The 24,196-nt window shown below is 41.8% G+C and overlaps 1 protein-coding gene across 3 annotated transcripts in view; it reads left to right on the forward strand.

The window, feature by feature from the left end:
• Positions 1-22,788, forward strand: part of XDH (xanthine dehydrogenase) — a 66,071-nt gene extending 43,283 nt beyond the window's left edge. For all 3 annotated transcript variants that reach the window (XM_079299022.1, XM_079299021.1, XM_079299020.1), the window contains 23 exons: positions 587-771; positions 1,354-1,522; positions 1,962-2,051; positions 2,664-2,833; positions 5,086-5,209; positions 5,608-5,727; positions 7,205-7,301; positions 8,255-8,379; positions 9,027-9,160; positions 10,593-10,680; positions 11,269-11,355; positions 12,759-12,950; positions 13,425-13,570; positions 14,179-14,260; positions 14,820-14,915; positions 15,637-15,765; positions 16,746-16,820; positions 17,655-17,707; positions 18,801-18,915; positions 19,535-19,600; positions 21,151-21,339; positions 21,767-21,934; positions 22,659-22,788. In XM_079299022.1, coding sequence (XP_079155148.1) covers positions 587-771; positions 1,354-1,522; positions 1,962-2,051; positions 2,664-2,833; positions 5,086-5,209; positions 5,608-5,727; positions 7,205-7,301; positions 8,255-8,379; positions 9,027-9,160; positions 10,593-10,680; positions 11,269-11,355; positions 12,759-12,950; positions 13,425-13,570; positions 14,179-14,260; positions 14,820-14,915; positions 15,637-15,765; positions 16,746-16,820; positions 17,655-17,707; positions 18,801-18,915; positions 19,535-19,600; positions 21,151-21,339; positions 21,767-21,934; positions 22,659-22,709 — 2,751 coding nt within the window. In that variant the 3' untranslated portion in view covers positions 22,710-22,788. The remainder of the gene's footprint in view (positions 1-586; positions 772-1,353; positions 1,523-1,961; positions 2,052-2,663; positions 2,834-5,085; positions 5,210-5,607; positions 5,728-7,204; positions 7,302-8,254; positions 8,380-9,026; positions 9,161-10,592; positions 10,681-11,268; positions 11,356-12,758; positions 12,951-13,424; positions 13,571-14,178; positions 14,261-14,819; positions 14,916-15,636; positions 15,766-16,745; positions 16,821-17,654; positions 17,708-18,800; positions 18,916-19,534; positions 19,601-21,150; positions 21,340-21,766; positions 21,935-22,658) is intronic.
• The last annotated feature ends 1,408 nt before the right edge of the window (positions 22,789-24,196 follow it).

Raw genomic sequence — 24,196 nt, forward strand, 5'->3', positions numbered from 1 at the left:
CTGTAGTTGCTGGTGCATTTACAAGAATTTCCTTGCTCTGAGCAGACCAGGATAGTAACTGACAATTCTGTTTCCAGTAACAGATTGTATTTTCTTTTTTAAATTAATCTGGTCTACTCTAGAACTGAGAGACATTTGTGATTGCTGGTTTCAGCTCTTTCAGATTACAAAGACTTCTGAAAGGGAGGGGTTTAGGATATGGGTTTTACCGATTAGACTTCCATCTTAGCAGCTTGGGAGGAAGAAAAATTTGCTGAGAAATTATAGTTTTATTTATGCACAAACAATCTGTTGTGGTTCTTCCTCTTGAGATATGGAAAAATGTGACAGGTACAAGCAGATCTGTCAAAGCTTGTTTCCCCCACAGTCCTAGGCTGGGTAATAACCACTGAACTGATACATTAGAATTGAATTATGTGAAAATAAGCAGGACTGTCTCAACAAACATGTCCTGCTTGGCCCTGCACAATGAATCAACCAGATACTGTTCCCTGGAATAGCTCATGCACAGAGATAGGTAAAAAAACTTGTACACTCCAAAGCATGCCAAGGTAGAAAATAAAGAAATACTTTTTCTGTCTTCCAGGGTGAATACTTCTCAGCTTTCAAGCAGGCTTCCCGTCGTGAGGATGACATTGCTATTGTGACCTGTGGGATGAGGGTCCTGTTCCAAGATGGCACCAGCCGAGTGGAGCAGATAAAGCTCAGCTATGGAGGAATGGCTCCTACCACTGTCCTGGCACTAAAAACTTGCAAGGAACTCACTGGCAGGTGGGAAGTTTTCTGTGATAAAAGACTGTCTAATGGGACTGTGCTGATTTTTACAGGAGCAGTTTAAATATCTAAAATGTCCTAAATCTTCTCTAAAAGTACATCAAGGGAGAAAGGGGAAGAAGTATAGTTATGCTTCTGCAGCTGTGTGTTTTGTGTGATGCCTTGCTTCCTCCAGTATACCTTACCCTCAAAGATCCATGTCATTCTCTCATTAAGAGAGCTGTTTTTTAGCTAAATGCACTCATCAGTTGAAGTGGAACATGGGAACAGCATGAAGTGGTGTCAGGAGAGGTTTAGGATGGATATCAGGGAAGTTTTTCATCCAGAGGATGACTGGGCACTTGAACAGACTCCCCAGGGCAGTGGTCAGAGCACCAAGGCTGGCAGAGCTCAAGAAGCATTTGGACAGTGCTCTCAGGCACATGGTGGGAGCCTTGGGGTGTTCTGTGCAAAGCCAGGACTCCATGATCCTGATGGGCCCTTCCAGTTCAGCATATTCTGTGGTTCTGTGTCAGAAGAGTCTGCCCTGGTGACTTTAGGTGTGAACAAGGTCTCAGTGTGCCCTTTGTTGCCCTGCAGAGACTGGAATGAGAAGCTGCTGCAGGATGCCTGCCGCTTGCTGTCGGGTGAGATGGATCTGTCTCCTTCTGCTCCCGGGGGCATGGTGGATTTCCGACGCACCCTCACCCTCAGCTTCTTCTTCAAGTTCTACCTGACAGTCCTTCAGAAGCTGAGCAAGAGTGGCACTGTGAGTGCTCCTTGGGAAGGCAGATTTGGGGAAGGAGAACCTCTTTGTGCTGCTTTGATGGGGAGGACATGGGGAGGGCTCAGATTTGGGCAGAGTCCCACCTGATAACAAAATCCATGCTGCAACAGCTGCCGCAGCAGCCCTATGCTGCATGACAGTGACTTGTGTATCTTCCCACTTGCCTCCCCTTGTGGTGGAAGGGTGTAGCTCTGTGGGTTCACAGGATGATTCCTGGACTTCTCCCATTTGCTGCATTACAAGTGGTTTTGTGACCTGGTGGTTGTTCTTGGTACAGAGCCTGAACCTTATTTGCCTTTAACTCAGTAAGTTATGGATTACCATAAGTGGGAGATGGAGAATGGAAAACATCTTGAGCTAGTAGGGAAAGTGAGAAAGGAACTGGAAGGGAAGGTGATTTTCTTTAATATATCTCTGGCAGAAAACTGTGAGTGAGCCCATCCCTTCAAACTACATCAGTGCTACAGAGCTCTTTCACAAAGATCCCATTGCGAATGCCCAGCTCTTCCAAGTAAGTAGCATCTTTCTAAGTAGCAGTGTTGGCATAGATGCAAGCTTTTCTGTAGCTCAAACTTTGCTTTTTATCTTCTTGTCTCCCTGAGTATGGTCATCACAAACTTTTATAATGCCATATCTGAAGCTTGTATTTGGGTCTCAGTCCTTTCCTCACTTTAGGATACTCTTCTTTCTGTCATTGCCCAAGACTGTTTCTGAGAGCTTTATAAAAATCACTATTCCTCCTGTAGCCAGCTCTGTATCCAAACTGAAATTCCTCTTCTGCTTTCCCCAGTTATAGCCTTCCTGTCTTGGCATCTCTCAGGCTTCACACTCAGAATGTTTATTTCTCTGTTAGTGATCCATTCTCTTCAACTTTGAGAGTAGAATCCAGTTTCAGAACTTGAACTTTCTTGTGTAAGATGTGAAATCAAACCCTTTACTTTCACAGCTCCCCTCTGTGTAGCCACATCTTGTGACATCTTGTTTACCTTCCTTTCACACAGGATTGAGCCCCCATCCCATTCCCCATTCACTAGAATGTCTCACAGTGCCTTTTGCTCTCCTATCAATGCTTCCATCCCCTTCCACCCAAGCCAGCAGTAGTCAGCCATGTGTTTTGCTCCAGGAAGTGCCCAAGGGGCAGGCTGTGGAAGATATGGTGGGCAGGCCTCTGGTGCATGTTTCAGCAGCCAAACAAGCCAGTGGAGAAGCTGTGTACTGTGATGACATCCCTCACTACGAGAACGAGCTGTACCTAACGCTGGTGACCAGCACTAAGGCCCACGCTAAGATCCTGTAAGTGTCACTTCTGAGTTCCAAATGTTGGAAGCATCCAGTGCCTGGTGGCTTAGAAAACATCAATCTGTCAGGGTGTGGGTGTCAGTGGGAATGTGAGGGAACCAACACCAAACTTTAGGCTTTGCTGAAGCACAAAAGCCCTCAGCCTGGGCCAAACTTTTTGCATTTCCTCATCTCTTAGACATGCAGGACTAAAAAGGAGCAGGGTAGGAGAGCACCACAGAGGCTGAGATGTTGTTTTAATCACTTACCTGAGCATGCAGCTTGAAGATTTTCTATCTCTCTGAAAAATTAGGTTGTAAGATGCAGTTCTACCAGCTCTCCTGCTGGTGAGGCAGCTGTGTGCACTGGGTTTTGCCTTCCACAGTGCTTGCCTGCACTGGCAAAGCAGAAGTAATTTGTGGATTGGCTTCAGCTATGAGGTGTAGCCCTGTTTGTGCTTGGCTGTATCAGTGTGGACAGTGTTTTGAAGTGTAGCTTTCTCAGAACACATCTAGGGTATGATTAGTACCTAATTTATAACAATGGTGAATTACCAACTCCTAATGGCCAATCCTGGCAGGTAATGCCATTTCATGTGAATTTTAATGCTGTGATATTGCAGAACTTGCTGCCCATACAAACCCTAATTTTGTTTATATGGTGGTAGCTCTGCAGGCTCTCATCTGCCCTCAGCTGCTTTGAAATGGGACATTGTGTGGCTATTGGCTCATGTCATCCTCAACAGCCCTGCTCATTCCTTAGGCAGTACTTCCTGCCTAGTTAGGCTTCCTGTTCAAAGCTTTCCCACTGTGGCCTGGGCAGCATGGTGGTCACAGATGCACAGGTGTAGTAGTTGACTCCCAGGTTATAAAAGAAACAGCTCTGTCATCATAGTCAATATTTAGGTTTTGCAATGTGCAATGCAGACACTTAAGTGTTGTTACTACCACCAGTGCAGATGGGAAGATAGAGAAGGTGTCACATCCATGTTTATGACCACAGCATGCAGTGTTTTCTAGAAGTTGCTGTACACATTCTCTTGCATTTGTGTTGTGTACACATATTTCAAGCTGGGAGCCTGTAGCATTCTGTAGAGGAAGTAGTAGAATATTTAATCAGGGGATGAGAGTATCTCAACCTATGATTTTAGCAGTCCAAATATTGACTCTGAAAACTTCCACTTCATCTAAGTCAGATATTGAGCACCAAGTGTAAAGCAGACACCATCTGCCTCTGCATTTGTAACTAAGAGAAAGTGTTAGGGGGTTGTTTCTGAGCTACTGCTGCAGAAACACAGACAACTTTCCAAAGAAAAATAGCATTTTGAATTCCTGCTGTCTAAGAGTTCATGTGGGAAAGTTCATTCATACATTTAATGTCTTTTTTAAAAAGGCTGTGGCTCACTGGGGTGTATTAACAGCTACTTTCAGGCATAGTTTATATCAAAGTTTCAGGAATCTAAACAAGTTGCTGAAAAAATTGCAGCAATTTACAGAAGGCAATAAATCATTCAGTCAGCAAAATCAAAGCCACAGCTCTTCTATTCACAACTGTTACTCTGTAAAGCTGATGTACAGAATATTGCAAAAGGAACCTGAAAGTCTTTTGTGATATATTTTTACTTAGTTCTCCATATAAAAATTAAATTATGTTACCCCTTTTTAGTTATTTTGTTACTGAGTTTTAAATCTGTATATGATTAAGGAGACAAACGTTTTAGTTAGATAACTCTTTTGCTGATTACCAAAGAAAGCCTTTAATGAAGACTTCTGTCTTTTTGAGCATCACTTCTTTTGCATCCTCTTAAAAACCCTGAAGCTTCCTTATGATTGATCCTCAAAAATTTCTTCCTGACTCACTCATTGCAGATGATACATGTCTGCAATAAAACTTTATATTTATCCATAGCCAGGCAATTCTTGCCTTCATGACAAGAATCATGGCAGCTGAGACAGTGGAGGCACAGCATCTCTAACACCAACTCGTCGTCAAAGCATCTTCAGTACATGTGGCAACTGGGTCAAGTTCAGATGTATGACATAGTCCAAAGAAGCAGGTTGGCAATCAGTCTCACAGTCAGGATTGACATTTTCAAATTGATCCCAAATTATTTTAGTCTCATGTGTTATGCTTTCTGTCAGTGTCTCCCATGATACTAACATGGCATAGCCAAACTTGAGGGAATCAGGCCTGAATGTATTAGAATCTCATAATCACTTACACAAAGAAAAAATGAGAAATAACACTGTCTCTCCTTCTTTCCTTAGTTCTGTAGATGCATCTGAAGCTCAGAGTGTTCCAGGCTTTGTGTGTTTCGTCTCTGCCAAGGATGTTCCTGGCAGTAACGTCACTGGCATCGCTAATGATGAGACTGTCTTTGCTGAGGATGTGGTATGTAGCTAAAAATAGCCTTTTTCAATCGTGCTGCTGGGGAGATAACATTTCTCATACTGTCCAGTCAAGTCCTCTACCTTATACAGAGATAATTCCAACTGCACTGGGGTCAATAGAAATCTTGGTGCCAAATTCAATAAGGCCCAAATTCCTTTGCCCTGTGCCCCTCTCCTCTGTGTTATCTCCACGGTTCTTCTCTAAGCTGCAGCCTCTTGGGACAGGCTTACTCACTCAGTTGCTGTCCAAATTTGCTTGTGGTTATTTTCCCTGGGCTGATTTTTAATAGACTGTCTGAACAAACTGCATAAAAAGAATAGATAAAGAGAATAATCATGAGTCTCTTGTCACTGCAAACACGCACCCCAAATGATGGTGGGTCCCAATCTTGCCTCTAGGTCACCTGTGTGGGTCATATCATTGGGGCAGTCCTTGCAGACACTCAGGAACATTCCAGGAGAGCAGCCAAAGCTGTGAAGATTAAGTATGAAGAACTTAAACCTATTGTCACAATTCAGGTAAGGTGGTTCAGTTCTGCATTTGCAGTTGGTTCATGTCTCCCTGAGGTTTAGTTCTGTTCTCACACATGTGGTCACTTAACCCCACATTTTGTTTGTGTTTGTGGGTGCAACAGGATATGGATAGAAGAAATAATTTGTGTATTTAAATATAAAGAAGGTACATCTTTGGTGCCCTACTGATTTACAGTACATTAACTTCTGTGCTATTTAAAGCTGAAACAAATAAACCGAGCTCAGTGAGATAATATTGTGCTCAACAGAAATTTGTTTAAATAAACAAGGTTACTGTGAGTTGCATTCTTACCACAGAAACTTGCTTTTAATATTCTCTGGTGTGACCCTGGTGGCTAAATTGATATCCATCCCCTCTTCATCCTCTCATTTACAACAAGCAATAATAAGGTGTGAAAATGTCTTTTCTAGCTCTGTCACTGCACTGTTTCTCTGAGATTGCTGCAGGCCACTTGTATACTTTCTAAATTGATGAAATTAATTTTCAGGAGCTCACTCCCTGTTGTGAACTGTATGGACACAGCCTTTAAGTGGCTTTTCTCAAAGCTGAAGAAATTAATGTCAAAACTGTGTGATCATTTCATGCTTTTTCATTTTTTTAACTAGAAAATTTGTTGGCAAGATTTCCTTCTGAAACAGTAAAAGCAAATGATATCTACATAGCATTCATTTTTAGAAATGACAAATATTTTTGAAGCCATTTTTAGTGGAGATTTTAATGAAAAAATCTAATTCTGATGAAATGTATTTAATAGTCAGTATTTTGTGATGTGAATTGTATTCACGCAAATAGTCTGTGTACTTGCTCATACAGACATTGGTACTGTCATCTGAGGACAGATTTTGGGTTGTTTGTGTGATTTGTGGATTAACAAACAGTGTGTGAGACCTTTACCTTTGCTGAGGCTTCTAGTTATTTATTCAACCAGGGAACATGAGAGTAGAGCCAAAAACGTGCTGGATTTTTTTTGGTTTTTGTTGTTTGATATCCAGTGGGGGTTTTTATAATGGTGGAAAGCTTCAGTTTTGGCAAAAGGAAAATACCTTTGTTAAACTTCCCTTGGTGAACTACTTCTACACTTGTCTGAGAGAGTCCATTTTCTGTCTTTTTTTTTTTTTTTTTTTTAATTTTCCTTTCTCCCACCCTATGGGCTACAGATAAAAGTTAATATCAATTGTAAGTTAAAGCTATGGTGGTTACAGGCCTTGAGGTTCTTGGTCCACAATGTAAAATGAGTACAAGGAGTACCTTAAGATTGTCCAGTTATGGTGTTTGTTGTGAAATTGCTTTGCTGCCAAAAGTTATATTGTATCCCTTTTAGTCAACTCTCTTGGCTACTGCCATAGAAAATGTCAGATAAGTTCTTGTGCTTTTTATCTTGGATATTTCTTCTTCAGTTAGAGGAAGGTTTGATTTCATTCCACTTACACAAAAATGCCATTGTGTCATTCTGTTTCCCAGGAAGCGATTGAGAAACAATCTTTCTTTAAGAATATAAAGAGGATTAAAAAGGGAGATGTGAAGAAAGGATTTGAAGAATCTGATCACATTTTGGAAGGTGAGAATAAGCATTAATAATTATTTTAAACAGTATAGTTTATGACAAGCTGTCAGCCTCCTTTTTATGCATATGAAACAGAGAGTAAGGCTTGCAGGACTAAATTAATTTCATATAAAGTTTCAGACTTATATGCAAATTTTATTGTTTCAAACAGACCTGGATGCTGCCAGCTGTGCCCCTAGAAAACACTCCTTTTTCAATAAAAGGACACATTGTTCTTGAGCAAATATTCTACAAAGGAGTATTTTTTCTTTCCTGAAATGTTTACCTGTTCAGACATAGTCTGGTCTAAATCTTATAGACAGCCAATTTCCTTTAATCTGGTGTATGGCTGTATCTTGGGCAAATGGGACACAATGAACAGATCAGGGCCATGACTGAGAAAGAAGGTTGTTTTTGACATTTAATTGTGTGTAGCATGACTGGAAATTGTACCCTCAGCACTGCCAGGTAAGATGTCCTGGCAAAGAGCCATGTGCAGTGATAGAGAGTTGATTCCCAGTTTGATAATCTTGAGGCATTTTGGGTTTCTGTTTTTGTTCTCCTGTTTCAAAGCCTGTAGCCTTGCATTTTGTCTACTCAGCTAGACTTTTATATTTTTATTCTTATCTCTGTGGTGTTATTGAAAGACACCAAATACTGCATCTTAGGAGATGCTGGATCAATGGTATGATGCACAGACTTGTTTTTGAAATGCCAGCCACTTGTGTTTTATAATTAAGATTTCTACAAAGTGGAAAGGAAGCATGTCTGGATTTTTATTGAGTTTATGTTTTGGGTTTTTTTAATGTGTGTCAATTTAGAGCTAGTGATATCCAGTGCTGGGCAAAGCAAAGGGTTGTCAGTTAAAGCATATACAAAAGGCAGTAGATAGAAGACAACATGTGATGGGAGACACCTTGTAACACCAGGGATGTCCTTTCTATGGGACATTTCTTTCAATTTTATAGGAGAGATGTACCTTGGTGGTCAGGAACATTTCTACCTGGAAACTCACTGTACTTTGGCTGTGCCAAAGGGAGAAGATGGTGAGATGGAACTCTTTGTGTCAACCCAAAACCCAATGAAGACACAGGTACTTCTCGTTAACCTGGTGCCTAAAAGGCATTTGTTTCTCAGTTTCAGATTAGATGAATAGTTGTATTATAGTTACTCTTATTTTCAATTAAAAAACCACATAGGCTGAGTTGGGTATGAGCTCTAAAGTCTTTATCCATCCTGCTGGAGTCATGAATCTGCTTTCAGGTTGGCAATGCATCTTTGTTAGGAGGGATTACATGCTTAGCCCTTTCTGGAGAGGGTCCCAGCTGCTCAGGAGACACCATGCTTGAATGGCACATCAGAAAGAGAGGTGGTGAAACCACTGGCTGTGCACCAACTCTCCCATTCCATGAGATAGGCTACTGGCACCATGGGGTGTCTTTGGGCTGTTTACTGGCTCACCAAAGCTGCCCAAAATAAAGTGAAAGTGGTATAGATGTGCAAAATGAGCCCTGTGTCTTGGTAACCTCATCTTGTGTCAGTCTTTTCCTGAATCTGGCCCTGTGTGCTGCAGCACTGTGCCTTTTCCCCTCACAGATCAAATGCTGGGCTTATTGGCTCCAACTGCATCAAATCCAATATTTGCACTGCTTAAATGGTTTCAGGAAGGCAATGTGTTGGCATCTAGTTCTCAACACCAGCTGAGCTTCTTACATATCCTGCTGTTTTGTTTTTCTTTAGGAGTTTGCTGCTAATGCACTGGGAGTGCCTTCAAATCGGATTGTGGTTCGAGTGAAAAGAATGGGAGGAGGATTTGGAGGAAAAGAGACTAGGAGTACTATTTTGACATCTGTAGTGGCTGTTGCAGCCTTCAAGTAAGTTTCCTTGTGGGGGAGCATAGGTTTTTTCCTTCAGACTGTCCCAGGCTTCCTCTTTCTGGGGCACCATTTGAGCTGGAGCACTTTCAATACTCTCTGCATCTTCTAACTGTACAACTTATAGCAAGCTTGGGATTTCCTAAAGGAGGTGTCTAATGGGTTCTTAGCTGGGAGGAGGGATTGAACCTGCCCAGAGGGGCTAAGTTTGTGGGAATATTCAGCTTTTAATAGTGAAGGAGAAAAACCCTTATTTTTTATTCCTTTGATGTTTTCTGAAAGCTCTTGTCTCTCAAATTATGTGCCTCTCCCCCTCACTTCACCCCAAACCATTTCAAAATACAGCAACAGCTGTTGTTGTTTTTTTGTTTTTGTTTAATAGAGGTATGAGAATCCCTTTTTTATTCAAAATTCTACTACACCAGTCTTGCATCATTATTAGTCTACTCTTCTGCAAACTCCCTCTTTGGATTTTTCCCTAGAAATGGTGACAGGCCTTAGAACCCACACTTTTCAAACCCCTAAAAGCTCAGGGAATGAACCTAGGTTGCAACCATTTCTGAAGAGCAGATTGGAAATGTGCTCTTGGTTTCTGGAGTTTTGCTGTGGGCTCAGGTTTAACTGTGCAGGTTTTGGGTGAACATAGCCTCTGAGATGACATTTCTGCCCTGCCTGTACCCTGCCCTTCCCAGTACTGCCCTTGCTGGCTGTGCTAGAGGGATCTTGCAACACAGCTGCAGTTTGATACAAAGCTTTGGATGAGAACAGCCAAGATGAAGCTCTGGTTTTAAATTGACTTAATTTTTTTTTTCTGTTCTGAGCAAACAACCTGTTTTCTCTAATTAATAAGTAATATATTTGCATTCTTTTCTTCTCTTTATCTCTGCCAGACAAACCCCTGTTTGACATCCTGGAGGTTACAAAATAACATCTATGACATTCACTACATACTTGTACAACCTGAAGATAGGAAGGCAAAATTGTTAGAAAATTGAGAGCAACTCCTATCCTCCTCCTTGTTTTCCTCCTTGATAATAAATAAGCAAATAAAAAACAAGGTCAAATTGAAGGCTAGTTAGTACTTTACATTATTATATAATTCCTATGGCATTGTCTCTTTCAAAGCCAGAAGAGTGCCTTGAGAAATAGTCTGGAAAACAGTGATTGCTCAGTTATGAGCATCTATCTCTATAAGAAATTATCATTTTTTAAATACAAGAGTCTTTACAAGAGTTTTCACAAACAGGTCCCAACTTTGGAGATTTTTTTTTTTTAACTCAGTCTTGCCATTTTCTTAAGAGTAAGGTATTTAAACCAAGCACTTTATCCTTAACTGCCCCTTGCCACCTTGGAAAGACAAAGAGAAGGATCTTGCTGTGCAGGAGCTGTACTGTGCATTCCAGGCTTTGCCTAAAATCTGTGTTCTTCACAGAACTGGCCGTGCAGTGAGGTGCATGCTGGATCGAGATGAGGACATGCTGATAAGTGGTGGCAGGCACCCCTTCCTGGGGAGGTACAAGGTATGCACACACATGAGGAGAATTCATGGGGTCTCAGTGCTGTCCTCTGAGACAGCAGAGAGCAGTCAGACTGTGAAAAAACACTGCTATGGTTCTTTCACTGCTGATCTCCCCCACTGTAAATGGGCTAGATCAGATGGGCCGTTGCATTTTTGCTGTTAAAGGCTTAGATGGTTCCCTTCTTGTGACCTCAGCATAAATAATTCTGTCTTCCTTGCAACCAGGACTTTGCCCCTGCTGACAATCAGTGTTTTTAGAGGCTAGCCCATTCCTTTAAGGCATCCTTTACACAGCAACATGCTTTGTTAACTTCCTTTCTGTTTCAATCCCCATACAACTGCTGCTGCTTTTGAAAACAAAAACCTGCCAAGGAAATTGTGGCTATGATAAGCAGCCAGCACATCATTTAGAAGGGTTCTCTGGAACAAGATTGACACTTGCAGGAACCCTTTACTGAGGAACTCTCTCAGCTGCACTGGGGACAGTCAGCCCTCTTTGCCTGTGTGAGATCCATTCAGTTTTTGGAGTCAAGCACAAACCAGAACATTTTGTAGTAAACTGATTACTGAGGAGACACTCTCTTGACAGGTTGGATTCATGAAGAATGGGAAAGTCAAGAGTCTGGAGGTGTCCTACTACAGCAATGGGGGCAACTCTGTTGACCTGTCTCATGGTGTAAGTAAAGTTTTATGATGGTTAATTAAGCAGAAGGTGTGTTTCTGTGCAGCCTTCTGCTCTGCCTTCAGAGAGCTGTTGCCTACAGCATTGCTTGTACATGCTCTTTGACATGACTGAAAAGAGATTTTGAAGGGCTTTTGGAGCTTCTACAAATTCTCTGTGAGCCAACTGACCTGCCTTGGCATGTGCCACATAATTCTTATGGATGCTGTAATAACTGGTATTGAGCAAAAGGGTCAAGAATGTTTGCACTGCATTACAGAGGGCTGTGATGGAAAAGCTGTTGCACAATGTAAGATGACTGATAGATCCCCAGCTCTGGAGAAAGATAGTTGCTTGGAAAAAGAAGCATCCCAGCCAATAGGCTGATCAGGCAGGATGCCTAAATCAACATGCTTGTAAAGGACTGGCTAAAACAAACACTGTGTTCACAAGCAGTGAGGACAAAAAATGGGCCCAAGTTCTGAGTGTGTCTCCAAGAAGTTTTGCACTGATGAGTAAAAAACTCCTTTTCTGTCATGTGAGTGACCAACTCAATAGCCAAGTGTCACTCAGGTTTATTCTAGCTCACTTTCTCCAATCCACTGAGTCTTTGATAACTTCCTGCAAAAAATAGATGCTTTTCAACTGCAAGAACTCTCTACCAGAACCCCATTTGATGCTGGCAACGTGGCTGGTGCTGGGCAGAGCAGAATGACAGGCAGATATCTTTGCATAAGATGAGGCTTGGTTGAGAGCATATCTATTTGTCTTTTTGACTGTGTCTGAATCAGGGGACAGGAAAGTGCTCCATGTAGAAATAAGGTTGGGTTGTGTGTAATGTCCTTTCTGTGCTGCTGCTGGAAGGGAAGTCTGGAAACACAAGCCAGAAAGAAGCTCTGGCCCTTTCCTGATGTGGATAATAAGTGGACAAAGATCTCAAATCTTGCAGTCAGTAGTTATTTCATATGTTTGCCCTTATTGCCATAGCCCAGTGCTGAGTCACTTGATATCAGCAAGACTTCTTTTCCAGTAACAGATTACTCAATAAAATGAAAAGAAAGCTGTTTCTTCCACAGGTTAATGGCATTTACTAACAGTCTGACTCAGCATGAGCCCAGGGTCAAAAAAGGACTTTGAAGCTCAATCTGTCCCAGAGCCATAAGTGTCAACAGAGAAGTGTGCTTATTGTCCTGTCCTTCAGGAGGACACCACTTGACATTCCATTGCACCTGGGAGGCAGTTCTGGCTGCACTTCAGTGCTCATCCAGCTGTGTTGACTGCAGCACTGCAGGGTGCAAGAGAAAGTGCTGATTGTTGTAAATTAGCTTCAGACCTTCCAGTCTGGTTTTGATGCTGATGAGAAGCCTGACATCCAATTCATATAAAATATGTCCACTTCCATTCCTTTTCTTCACCAGGTAATGGACAGAGCCCTGTTACACTTGGATAACTCCTACAACATCCCCAATGTCAGCAGTGTGGGCATTGTTTGCAAGACCAACTTGCCTTCCAACACAGCCTTCCGTGGCTTTGGAGGGCCCCAGGGAATGATGATTGCTGAGTGCTGGATGAGTGACCTTGCTCGGAAGTGTGGCCTGCCCCCTGAGGAGGTACAGACGTGCTGACACCTTCTGGGGTGGTGCTGCCTTTGAACAACCTCTGAGAACTGCATCAGACTCACAAAATTTTTAAGCATAAGAGCTTTTGCTGAGCTCCTAGCAGGATGTCAAACTTGTGTGACAGATACATTCTAGCATGGATTATCTTCTGTTTAGTTAAATTCCTTGGTAGCCTCAATTTTGTAACATCTGCTTTAAGGATAGATGTTAAGAAGAAAGTCCAAAGGCCCTAGGTACCTTAATCTTACTGGCAATGGGCTTCAAGTCCCAATATCTGAAAAATTCCAATCTCTGAAAATGTCTTAGTTAATGTTTTACCTTAAACAGATATATGTTTGTTACTTGTTTTGCTCCTTGGCTCTTTGTAAAATGAGCAAAGGAATAAAATCAGGAACACTTTAGGTCTCATCCCTCCTTGTCTAAAGCATTAAACTTGGCCTGTCCTTTCTGTGTCTCTTTGGGAAGGTGAGGAAGCTCAATCTCTACTATGAAGGAGACACAACTCATTTTAACCAAAAGCTGGAGGGATTTACTCTACGAAGATGCTGGGATGAGTGTTTGTCCAGCTCCAGCTATCATGCTAGGAAGAAACTGATTGAAGAATTCAACAAGTAGGTGCTGTGTTGTCACTGGGTGCACTTGTTGCCTACTAACATCTGAAGTTCTCTTGGCAGCTCAGGTGATGTGAAGTCACACCTTATATTTGCAGACTAACTTCTGAATATTTCTCTTTTTGAAATCCCTTCATGCTCACTGTCAGAGGAAAAGTCTCTCAGTGAGCTGGTAGCATAAATAAGGCCATAATCAGACCAAACATCATGTGAGTTTGTGAGTGAACTGTAGCAAAGAAGAGGGTCTCTGTTAAGTCCAGTTAGAATTTTCACAGGACTATCAAGGCAATCTGTTTATGCTTTCCTCTGCTTTATAGACTTGTTTAGTTGGCTTGTAATATGCAACTGAGCAGTTAGTGTGGACAACTGCTTCTATAATGCTTGCAGAAAGCATCTTCAGTTGGAATTTCTTCTTCTTGGAAAACACAAAGAAAGCCTTTCTTTAATGCAAATTAGTGATTAACTCAGTTAATATCAGTGATATAGAGAAATTAGTGATATACTCAGTCAGGTATTTAATTTCTGTTTGATGCACAGTCAGAGGGAAGCACAATATTAATTTATGATAAAAGGCTCATGGGTATATGAATCATGTTCTTTCCTTGCAGGCAGAACCGCTGGAAAAAGAGAGGGATCAGCATAATTCCTACCAAATTTGGCATCAGTTTCACTGTCCCATTTCTGAACCAGGTCTGTAAATGTCATTTGCCCTTTCACTAGAGAAGCTGGATTTATGCTGCCTCCCCAGGCCCTCCTCCATTTGTACCAAACTGGAGCTTCTTGAAGTAGTAAATTAGTTAAGAAAGAGCACAGATTTCTCGAGCCAAAATGAGCACCACAGTTACCAGTTTATACTGTCCAAAAATATACCATAATATAGCTACATTTCCAGGGTATTGTGTTAGATTGATTTCCCTGCCTTTCTCAATAGTGGAAACACTGCTCCTGTGTTTGAACTGATTTGATGGATTGTCAGTGGTGCTGGAAAGTTGAGGTGAAGGGTGCATCTGTGTTTCACAGGGGCAGGATTGGATTGTTTCACTTGCTTTCTGAGCTGAAAATACTGACTGGGGTTTGTTATGTCATTGGAACTTCTATTGAGTTGGTGAGACTAAACCAAACTTATTTCAAGTGTAAACAAGTGGCTGTAGTTGCACCAAAGCACAACCTTAGTCTAGTTCTGAATTCTCTCTGTAGTCTGCTAATACTTCACTAGTTAATTTATGATGATTAATATTCTCTCTTGCAGGCTGGAGCTCTGGTCCATGTGTATACAGATGGCTCTGTGTTACTTACACATGGGGGGACTGAGATGGGTCAAGGACTTCACACTAAAATGATTCAGGTAATAATGAGCTTGGGCTTAACTGAATGAGACATCTTTCCAGGACAATTACACTCTCCCTACAGTATTGCCTCAGGCACCTTGGCACTTCCTCTGTGTGCATGCAGAGAGTAACAAATCAGGACTAATTCCTCTTCACTGTTCAAGCAGCAGTGCTAGATTTCCAGGGTATTATCACAATTGAGTATTAGAATTAGATTATTCATCATCTTAAATCTCATTATGCAAATAATGCAGGTTATGCTTACAGTTTACCTTCTCTGGCAATTTCAGTTCACCACATAAAGCACAGTTTGCATCCATTTTATGCAAAAATCAGTTGTACTGAAACATATATCTGCATATGCTAGTGCTTTTGTAGCTAAAAGGGCTTAAGGCAGCAACATTCCTTTTGCAGAAAAATTAAAACAAAATCTCCGAGGGCTTTTGATATTTTGATTCTTTTAACTGTTGAGAGAAGAATTTAGTCTCATAATAGTGAAGTGAAAGTCTGTCATTGTGGCAAAAGTGCATGTGCTCACACATGTGCAATTTGTGAAATGCAAATATAACAATATTCTGGCTAGTTCTCAGCCACTGGACAACTCAGTCTGCAGGAAAAATTAAGTTTATGGTGGGAGAGAGTAGAGGTTGCAATCTGGGTCCTGGCAGTTCAATCAATGACTGACAATGCTCATGGATAAGAAGTGCTGCTTACCAATTGTTTCCCTTTACTCCACAGGTTGCTAGCAGGGCCCTGGGAGTCCCCACCTCCAAAATTTACATCAGTGAGACCAGCACAAACACTGTCCCAAATACCTCCCCCACAGCCGCGTCCGTCAGCGCCGACATCAATGGAATGGCCGTCCATGTATGGAAGCTGAGTGTTTTAAAGGAGTGGGTTACAGGGGAGGGCTCCAGGGCATGAAAAGTTCTCCTGTATTTATCTGTCACTTAAGGAAAACAACAATCAAAGGGCAGTTCCAGTCTAAGGATGTTACCTGGTATAGCTATATAGGTATAGATTGTGAATGACTATATTTTTTCAAGTTATTCAAAACTCTCCCTCTGTCCTTTGGTACTTCTAAGAATAGAGTATTTGAGATTGCTCAAAATGAGCAGAACAAAGCATCCATTTAAATAGCCAGCTTCTAATTAATGCAGCCTTATCCATAACAAATGCATTTTGCTGCATGTGTTAATAGCAAATGGTTTAACAAGCTCTAAGTGTTGGTCAGCTCAGAGCAAATGTTCTGTTGTAGCAATGGCAGAGTCATGGCTAGCTGCCATGGTGGAGTTAGCAATGCATATGTTTTCTGGGTATGTGATTTTTCCATTTTGAAAGAAGAATTTAGTACTGGCTATTCTCAGTTTAAAAGAAAAGGGGAAGTGAAACCTGCAAAGTAAAACCATCAAGCTGTTTTTATTCTCTGCATGGCTTATCTGAGTAGGTTGAATTTTGGGAAGAAATTTTTTGTTCTTTCAATATTAAAGGATCATCTTGTAAGCTATGCTGAGCTGTCCTGTACAGACAAGGTACAGATAAAATTAATGTATAAATGAGTGGATTCCTTATATTTTGTGTCATGCTCCAAAAAGTTCTGTGCTGAATTTGGGATTCCTTTCTGCTATCAGCAGAGCCAAATCTCCTTTAAAATCCTTTTCAGGCAACATTTCTTCCTATGTAGCAAGACATCTGATAGTGAACTTTGTTCCTTTCTATGATTTGCTGAAGTCCTAAAGGCAATATTGATTTAAATAGAAACTCTTGGAAACTCTTGGAGGGCTCTTATTACTATAAGCTGGCTATTCAAATTTTAAAATATTTCTTCTCTTTCACTTTGTTTCTAGAACGCGTGTCAGACTATCTTAAAAAGACTTGAGCCAATCAAACAGTCTAATCCCAAAGGATCCTGGGAAGACTGGGTAAGGTGTTTGTATCTGTCATGAGACAAGTGGGCATTGTCAGAGATTGTTTTAATTGGCAAACCATCTGTGCAGGTGTGTCCTCCAGGCCTTCTGCGTCTTGCTAGCATAGATTTGAGCAAAGACAATGAAACACAAACCTGGCACAGATTTCCAAGTAATTTAAGCTTGCAAGAGGTCATCCCCAAGGCATCAGTTATTACTTTAATCCTGAGGTTTCTCCAAATTTGGGGCCTGCTTATGACAAACTTCATCAGACAAAAGTCTTGAGTGGTTACATATATCTTTGTAGTTGGACTACAGTCTTGGACAGAAGGAAACCTGATTTTTAATTAGGGGACTCTATAGCATAGGCAGCTCTTGTTGAGCTGCCATTCAGCCCCTATAGTGGTCCTTGTCTGCAACATCTCTGTCCCCTCAATGAGAAGAGATGGATGGGCTGTAAGGCTCTCTTCAGATCCAAGCTCTGCTCTTCATCCAAGGAGTTTTGACTTTGTGATTTGGAAGCCAGGATAGAATTTCCCTCACTGAAGTCAAGATGACCTGCCAATTTAACCTTTGTCTCTGAGGCTAAAAGTCTAACCTGTAGCTGGTAGACAAACAAACAAAATCCTCTGCCAATGATTCAAGTTCTGCCCTTGGTAGCTGCTGACGGAACTATTTGGGGAAGCAGCTGCAATCATGATGTTTGGCAGTGCTGGAGTTGGGTAGTGTGACAGCTGTCTATCACTGGACATTTTCTAATTGAGGCCTCCTGAAAATGCTTTTGTGCAGTTGTTTTTAAGGGTCTGGTTGCACATTTTACTATTTTCAAACTCTTGTTCACGTTGCCAGATTAAAACCGCCTACGAGAGCTGTGTCAGCCTGTCAGCCACGGGGTTTTATAGGTGAGTGAGAATTCACACTGCAGAGGCACTGACTCGATTCCATGGATTTCATCCAAGGAAATTCTGGGAGGATTTACAGCCCCCAGCCCCCTGTTACTGCTCTAAATTAAAGCTGCATTCCCTTTCCTGCCTACAAGTGGTAAGCTGAGGTTAACAGTCTCCAGGCTGGGGAGAATCGATTCCTGATAGAACACAGCTCTGAGGACAAATAAATCTAGAGTAGATCTGATTTCATTCCAGCTGACCTTGGTCTGAAGAGGCATAAATGAAATCAGAGCTTTGCCTGGGGCTCTGCTCTGTGTCAGCCTTGCAACCTGGTTTTTCACTAAAACTGCCATGTGGGATAGGAGGAGACAAGGATTGTCCTTGAGGAAAATCCTGTCTCTTGTGGCATGAGCAGATACCAGTGTTTCCAGCATTGTTCTCCCACTTCAGACTCTTGCTGGACCCTGTGTAGTTCTGAAATGAGGCACTTCTCTTAGCTTTACTGCTGGAGAAAGCAGAGATCCATCATCTTTAAGGCAGAGGGGTTGACATTAATAAATAAACACAGTGTTGAGAAGAACCTATGCAGGACTAAAATACACACTTTAATTTCTTTTGTATCTCTGAAATATGTTTTTCTCTTAATGACTCAAGTGACTTGTATTTTAATAAACCAGTTTTCAGATAAAGTATAAGTTTACAAGATACAAAGTTTGCCATGAATGCTCTTAAAATCAGTTCTTAGCTTAACAGAGGTTCTGCTTCAGCTTGACTATGTCTTGAAACTTAATGATCTTAAAAAAAACGTTCAACTGCATTCTAAAAGCAAAGGATTTTCTACTGGATTGGTAGATAATAGTCATCACAAGGCCTAAGATTTATGGGCAAAGAAAGATGGCTAAAACAGTTTGATAGTTTTAATCAAGTTTTGGAATACAGAGCAGATTTAGCAGATTTCTGTATATAGTTGTTTACACTTTTATTTCTGCATTGGCTTAACAGAAGGAATGAAACAAAAGTGAATAAGGATTTTGATAAGTAGCAATGTAGTTGTATTTGCTTTTTTTGCATGGAATGAAATGTGAGGTTTTTTTCTCTTTGTATCAAGAATTCCTGATGTTGGCTACGACTTTGAAAAGAACGAAGGGAAACCATTCTCCTACTTCAGTTATGGAGTTGCCTGCTCTGAGGTTGAGATAGATTGCCTGACAGGTGACCACAAGGTGAGGGGTCAGCTCTCTGTGTTTTGGTGAAGGGAACATTCACAGGGAGCTGGAACAAATACTGGGTGTCAGCCCTTTCCTGGCTCTGTCATTGGTCTGGTGTGACCTTCAGCAAGTTTCTTAACTCCCCTGTTCCACAGTGCAGCAGTCCATAAAGTGTAATAAAACAATAATTAGCTACCCTGTGGGGATTTGGGGCTTAATGAATGATTGCCAAAGTATTGGATTTGCTTGAGTAAGAGATAGCAGCACTATGTTGGCACAAAAGTACAGAAACATCCTGGGATTGAGTTAATAATTTAAAATAACACTTCTGAAGACTTCTGGAAAGAAAGGGGAAAAAAAAGAAAAAAATTTAATCAGGATCTGACCTAGTTGGTTTTGCTCAGCTATAGGCCACTGATACCAGCATCTTGGAATTAATATTAACTGGGTCCTTTGGATCTCTGGGGAAAATTGCAGTGAATTCCTTGGAATTACTTTTGGGGTGAACTTGGATTAAAAGTCAGTATGAGATAAGATTATATGGGATAATGTTTGGATACTCCTCCTTACACAAGACCATGATGGACCAGTTCCACAGACCTGTGCTGATTTACCCTTTATTCCTGTTTTTCAGAACATTCGCACAGACATTGTTATGGATGTTGGTACCAGTCTAAACCCAGCCATAGATATAGGACAGGTAAGTGAAAAGCATTGCTATTTCCATCATGTTAAAGCAATCACTGCTCTCAGGCTTTTCTATTTATTATCCCTCTCCAGGCTTTACCTTTGCAAGCACAACCTTTTTAACTTGGCACAGAATTACACAGGGAAGTATTCTGTTAGGGTTTGGGGACTTTTGGCTTGGATAATAAGACTACAGGATATTGTCCAGTTACCACCCCATCGATGTTTTTCAGGCTGAATCCCACACCTGATATTTATACTCCTATCTGTCAATATTAAGCTTCTTTAATTTAGTGAAAACTCTCTAAAGAGTTAGGGTGGCAGATTCTATTCACCAGCTGCTGCTGTGTAGAATTCTCAATAGAAAATTGGACCAGTCACTTATCTTGCGAAGTCTTTGGGCAGGTACAAGATGACTTGAAAATTTTGTGCAGTAATAATCACAATGTCTCCTAGCAGATAAAGGTAATAAAAGAGGGTTATTTAACAGACCAAGAGATGAATTGTTAGATGTATCTCTAGCCATCTTAGCTCCCTGGCTAACTCTAGATGTTTATATGGTGTAGCTCCAATGAAACTGCTGCAGGATTTGGGATGACAGGAGACCATGAGTTGCAAAGATCTGGTATAGCTAAAAAAAAAAATTTCCTTGAAAGCAAGATTTTTTTCTGAAAGATTATTTTTGAAAGTGTCCAAATGGAGAAAGATTTTCTGTCTTAGTGGCCTGTTGCTTTAGGTTTGGGAATTGAGAGATGGACTAAATGGAATCTGTCAAAGGGGTATTCAATTCCTGTGTCCTTGCATGAATTGCTGCAGAGGATCTAGGGGCACAGGAGAGAAAGGATGTGGCATGAGTGCAGAAACACAGCTACATGGAGATGGGTCAATGAATGCTTGTGCCAAATCTTTAGGCTGTTCTGGCTGCTGTCAGATATCTCAGTGGGCACAGAGAGCAGAGCTGCTTTGTGCAGGCTTGTTCAAGCACATCCTTAATCTTTTTTTCTCCTAAAATCTAGGGGAAAAAAAGTGCAAAGAAGTTTTTTTTGTACTTACATGGATATGGGAGTGTTTTTGCAGGTATCTGTGCTGCTGACCTGATAATACACAGCACTTAGGAAAGAAGTTATAATGAAATAGAAAACATAAAATAGTTTGTCTTTAGATGTTTCATCTTTAGTCCTTTTAGTCTGCTTGTCCTTTGATGTATCAGCAAGTTCAACACATTCAGTGTCCACCTGCCTGAGAAGAAATCAATACTTTTTCATTGATTTATTTTTTTTTCCTTTCTGTTGCTTCATCAGAAAATTGCTGTCCTGCATGTACAGAAAATCTGTTTGCGTGTATTTGTAAATTGCTTCACCTGCCAGGGAAATGCAGCCACATTGATGTGGGAACATGGGGATTGTGCAAAGATTGTACCCAGCAGAAGGGACAAGGGTTTAGAGATAAAAAGTGGGATCTGAGTCAGTTGAAAAGCCTGGTGGATGTCGTCACTGCTTGTCCTTGTGCAGGGAAGAGCAACAACAACAAAGAGAAGGTAACCTTGTTTGGATGTGTTTGTAGATAGAAGGAGCCTTTGTCCAGGGCATTGGGCTCTTTACCATGGAGGAGCTGCGCTACTCTCCTGAAGGGAACTTGTACACCCGAGGGCCTGGCATGTACAAAATCCCAGCATTTGGAGACATCCCAACAGAGTTCTACGTGTCCCTTCTCCGTGACTGCCCCAATAGCAAGGCAGTTTATTCATCCAAGGTATGCCTGTGTGGTCTGTGGGCCTCTTACTGCCCTATAACACTGTGAAGCTGAGAGGGATAAAGTCATGATCCTACTTAACAGTTCATCGCATTATGCTGTGGTTACTCTGAGGTCAGGATGTTTTCCCATTCTTATCAGAAATGTGTATACTATCCTTTCTAGTTAGGAATAACTGAAACAACCTGCACATTGCCCTGGTGTCCATAAGACAGAACTGAAGTGGCATGGCTATGTGATAAAGTCCGTGTTTTCTTCCTCTTTTCTTAAAATGGACCAAAGGTGGATTTAGCTCAGTCTTTCCTCGCTGATCATTCTTGGCACACTGGAGGCCATTTTAGCATCACCTTTTCTCACTGAGCACATCTGGTAGAATGAGGTTTCCTTCTGGAAGGCAAAGCCTCACTCTTGCTTGTGCTCTGTCTAGGCTGTGGGAGAGCCACCTCTGTTCCTGTCTGCCTCAGTGTTTTATGCCATTAAAGATGCCATCTACTCAGCAAGGAAGGACTCTGGCCTGACGGAGGTGTTCAGGCTGGACAGCCCTGCCACCCCAGAGAGGATCCGCAATGCTTGTGTGGACATCTTCACCAAGATGGTAACAGCCCCTGGTCTCAATCTGCTCCCTGGCCAGCCTGCCCCACAGGCAGTGTGCCTGGGGCTGGCATTAGGGCAGGATGGGGGCTGTGTCCCTGCCCCAGTAGATGGGTTTTGTTTGTGGGTGTTATCCTTCACTTAGCATGCCATCAGCTGAGAGCCAAATGCACAGCCCAGCAGTGCTAGGGCTCCCACTGCAGGAAGGGCTCCTGCACACTATCTCTGAAGTGTTCAGTCCATCCATTCTCCAAATGTTGTGCATAGAACAAAGGCACTGGCTGCTTGTCCTGATGCTTCTGACTGTCATCTCTCAGAAAATCACCACATATGATGAAGGCCACAGTGGGATCTAGTGGTGTCCCTCAGCAAGGGAGAGGGAGAAAATTGTTCCTTCAAGTGCTCTCTTCTTCTGAATGTTATGGTCACAGGAGTCTCCTTAGAGCTGTGGACTTATCTGAAGGAGTGCAGGAGTTATCTTTGTCGCTGGCTTCTCATGGGCTGCCTTGACATAGTGTTGTCACTGTGGGGCTCTGTAGCAATTGACCATCAGGCCTCTAACAGAAGTGCCATGAGACAGACATCCCTGTGTTTGTACAAACTGGGATAGGAGCTCCTATCTTCATATGCACAAAGTCCCCCACCTGAAGAGAAGTATAGTGGGACATGCTGAAATGTAGACAGGACCCTCATTTGTTGCTAATTCAAATATTTTTTTCTCTTTGTAGTGCCCTTCTGCTGAGCCAGGGACCTTTAAACCATGGTGTGTGCGTGTGTAGAAGGAAAGTTTTAGGAGCAAACTCTGCTGAAACTGACCTTGTACCAGAGGATCCACAAGGCAGTAGGACTGTAATGGAGAACCTGTGTTCATGTGGCTCACCCACTGTTTCACGGAGCTTTCATATTTAATTGTCCAATCATTGTTTTCCCTATGAGAGGGAATTGCTGCCAGATTATAGCTGTGATGTAAATTCAAATGAAGAGTAAGTTTAAGGAGATGTTATCCAGATGTAATTGAAAAATCTTACAGGTTTCATATAAAATTGCTGCAAGGATGCTTCTTACCAGCTAATGTGAAATAATAGGGTGGTTGTTTCATCTTTTTCCTGCTGTGGGGAAAAGATGTATCACCTTGTGATTCTATGCCAAGAAGGACTTAAATGTGTTGAGCCCAGACACAGAGTCCTCTAGCTGAGATGGGGGAAGGTGTAAGAGGTGCTGAGGGCTGGACCCTGATGTGTCCCCTTTGCACATAAAGCCAGCTGTATCTTAGAGGGAGATGAGCAGGACTCTTCATCTTGGCTAATAAAGATTGTCTTACCTGTGTAAAAGTGTTTCAGAGGAAAAGGCTAAAATGTGACCAATAACTGATTTACCCCAACTTCAATGACTGTTGCTTTGTCTGCACCTGGGCTTTGAGATTTCAGTTCAAGTGCTACCTTGTCTCCTCTGATTAAAGATAAAAACTAAATATACCAAGAGTACTTCCAGCAAGATGCTGCTTTGTTTGACACAGACTTTTCCCATCCCACACCTCCACATCTCTCCCCATCCTTCAAATAGGAAAGGACATCAGAGACCTTGGAGTGACAGAAGTTTGCTCATCAATGTTCCCAAGGCAATTGATACCAGCCTAAGCAAGGGGCACGAGGAGGCTGAGCACAGCTGGGGATTAGCTGGTTCTGGGTGCCTTCTGGTGACCCTCTAGGGTCAATCCCTTCTTGTCATGGCCTTGCCTTCTTTTCAAGAGAATTCTTAGTTTTGCTGAATGTAAGAAAATGGGTACATTTTCCTGCAGGGACTGCTTGTCTAAAAAATGTGGTGACTATGTAATGACCTGGTGTCATCTGGCTTGAATGTATTTTTCATGTTGGATTTAGTGCTGGGCATCCCTCCTGACAGGTTTTGTCACTCAGATTCAACACTGAAACACCATGTTATCTCTACATGGTGTCAGCCACATACTGTGCCTCCTTATCATTTGCAAACTTTTATCTGTTTTTCTGGCCTACTGCTTTAGGAAAATGTCCTTTTTCTCTTTTTGCACTCCCAGGGCCATCAAAAAATATGGTGCAAGAGGATGTAACTCCTTATATAAAATTCTGCTCATGTACAAACTTCTTAAAATTGACCTTCATCTTAGGACTGGACAATGTATGCTTAGTGTGAAATATTTTTTAAGCACTCCAGGGTATATTGCTCTACCATCTAGAAGAAGAGAATTCATGTATGTGAGTTGCAGGAAGAATTTTGTGCCTGCTGGGCC

The sequence above is a fragment of the Erithacus rubecula genome (assembly GCF_903797595.1).
Source record: "Erithacus rubecula genome assembly, chromosome: 2".
Taxonomy (NCBI): domain Eukaryota; kingdom Metazoa; phylum Chordata; class Aves; order Passeriformes; family Muscicapidae; genus Erithacus; species Erithacus rubecula.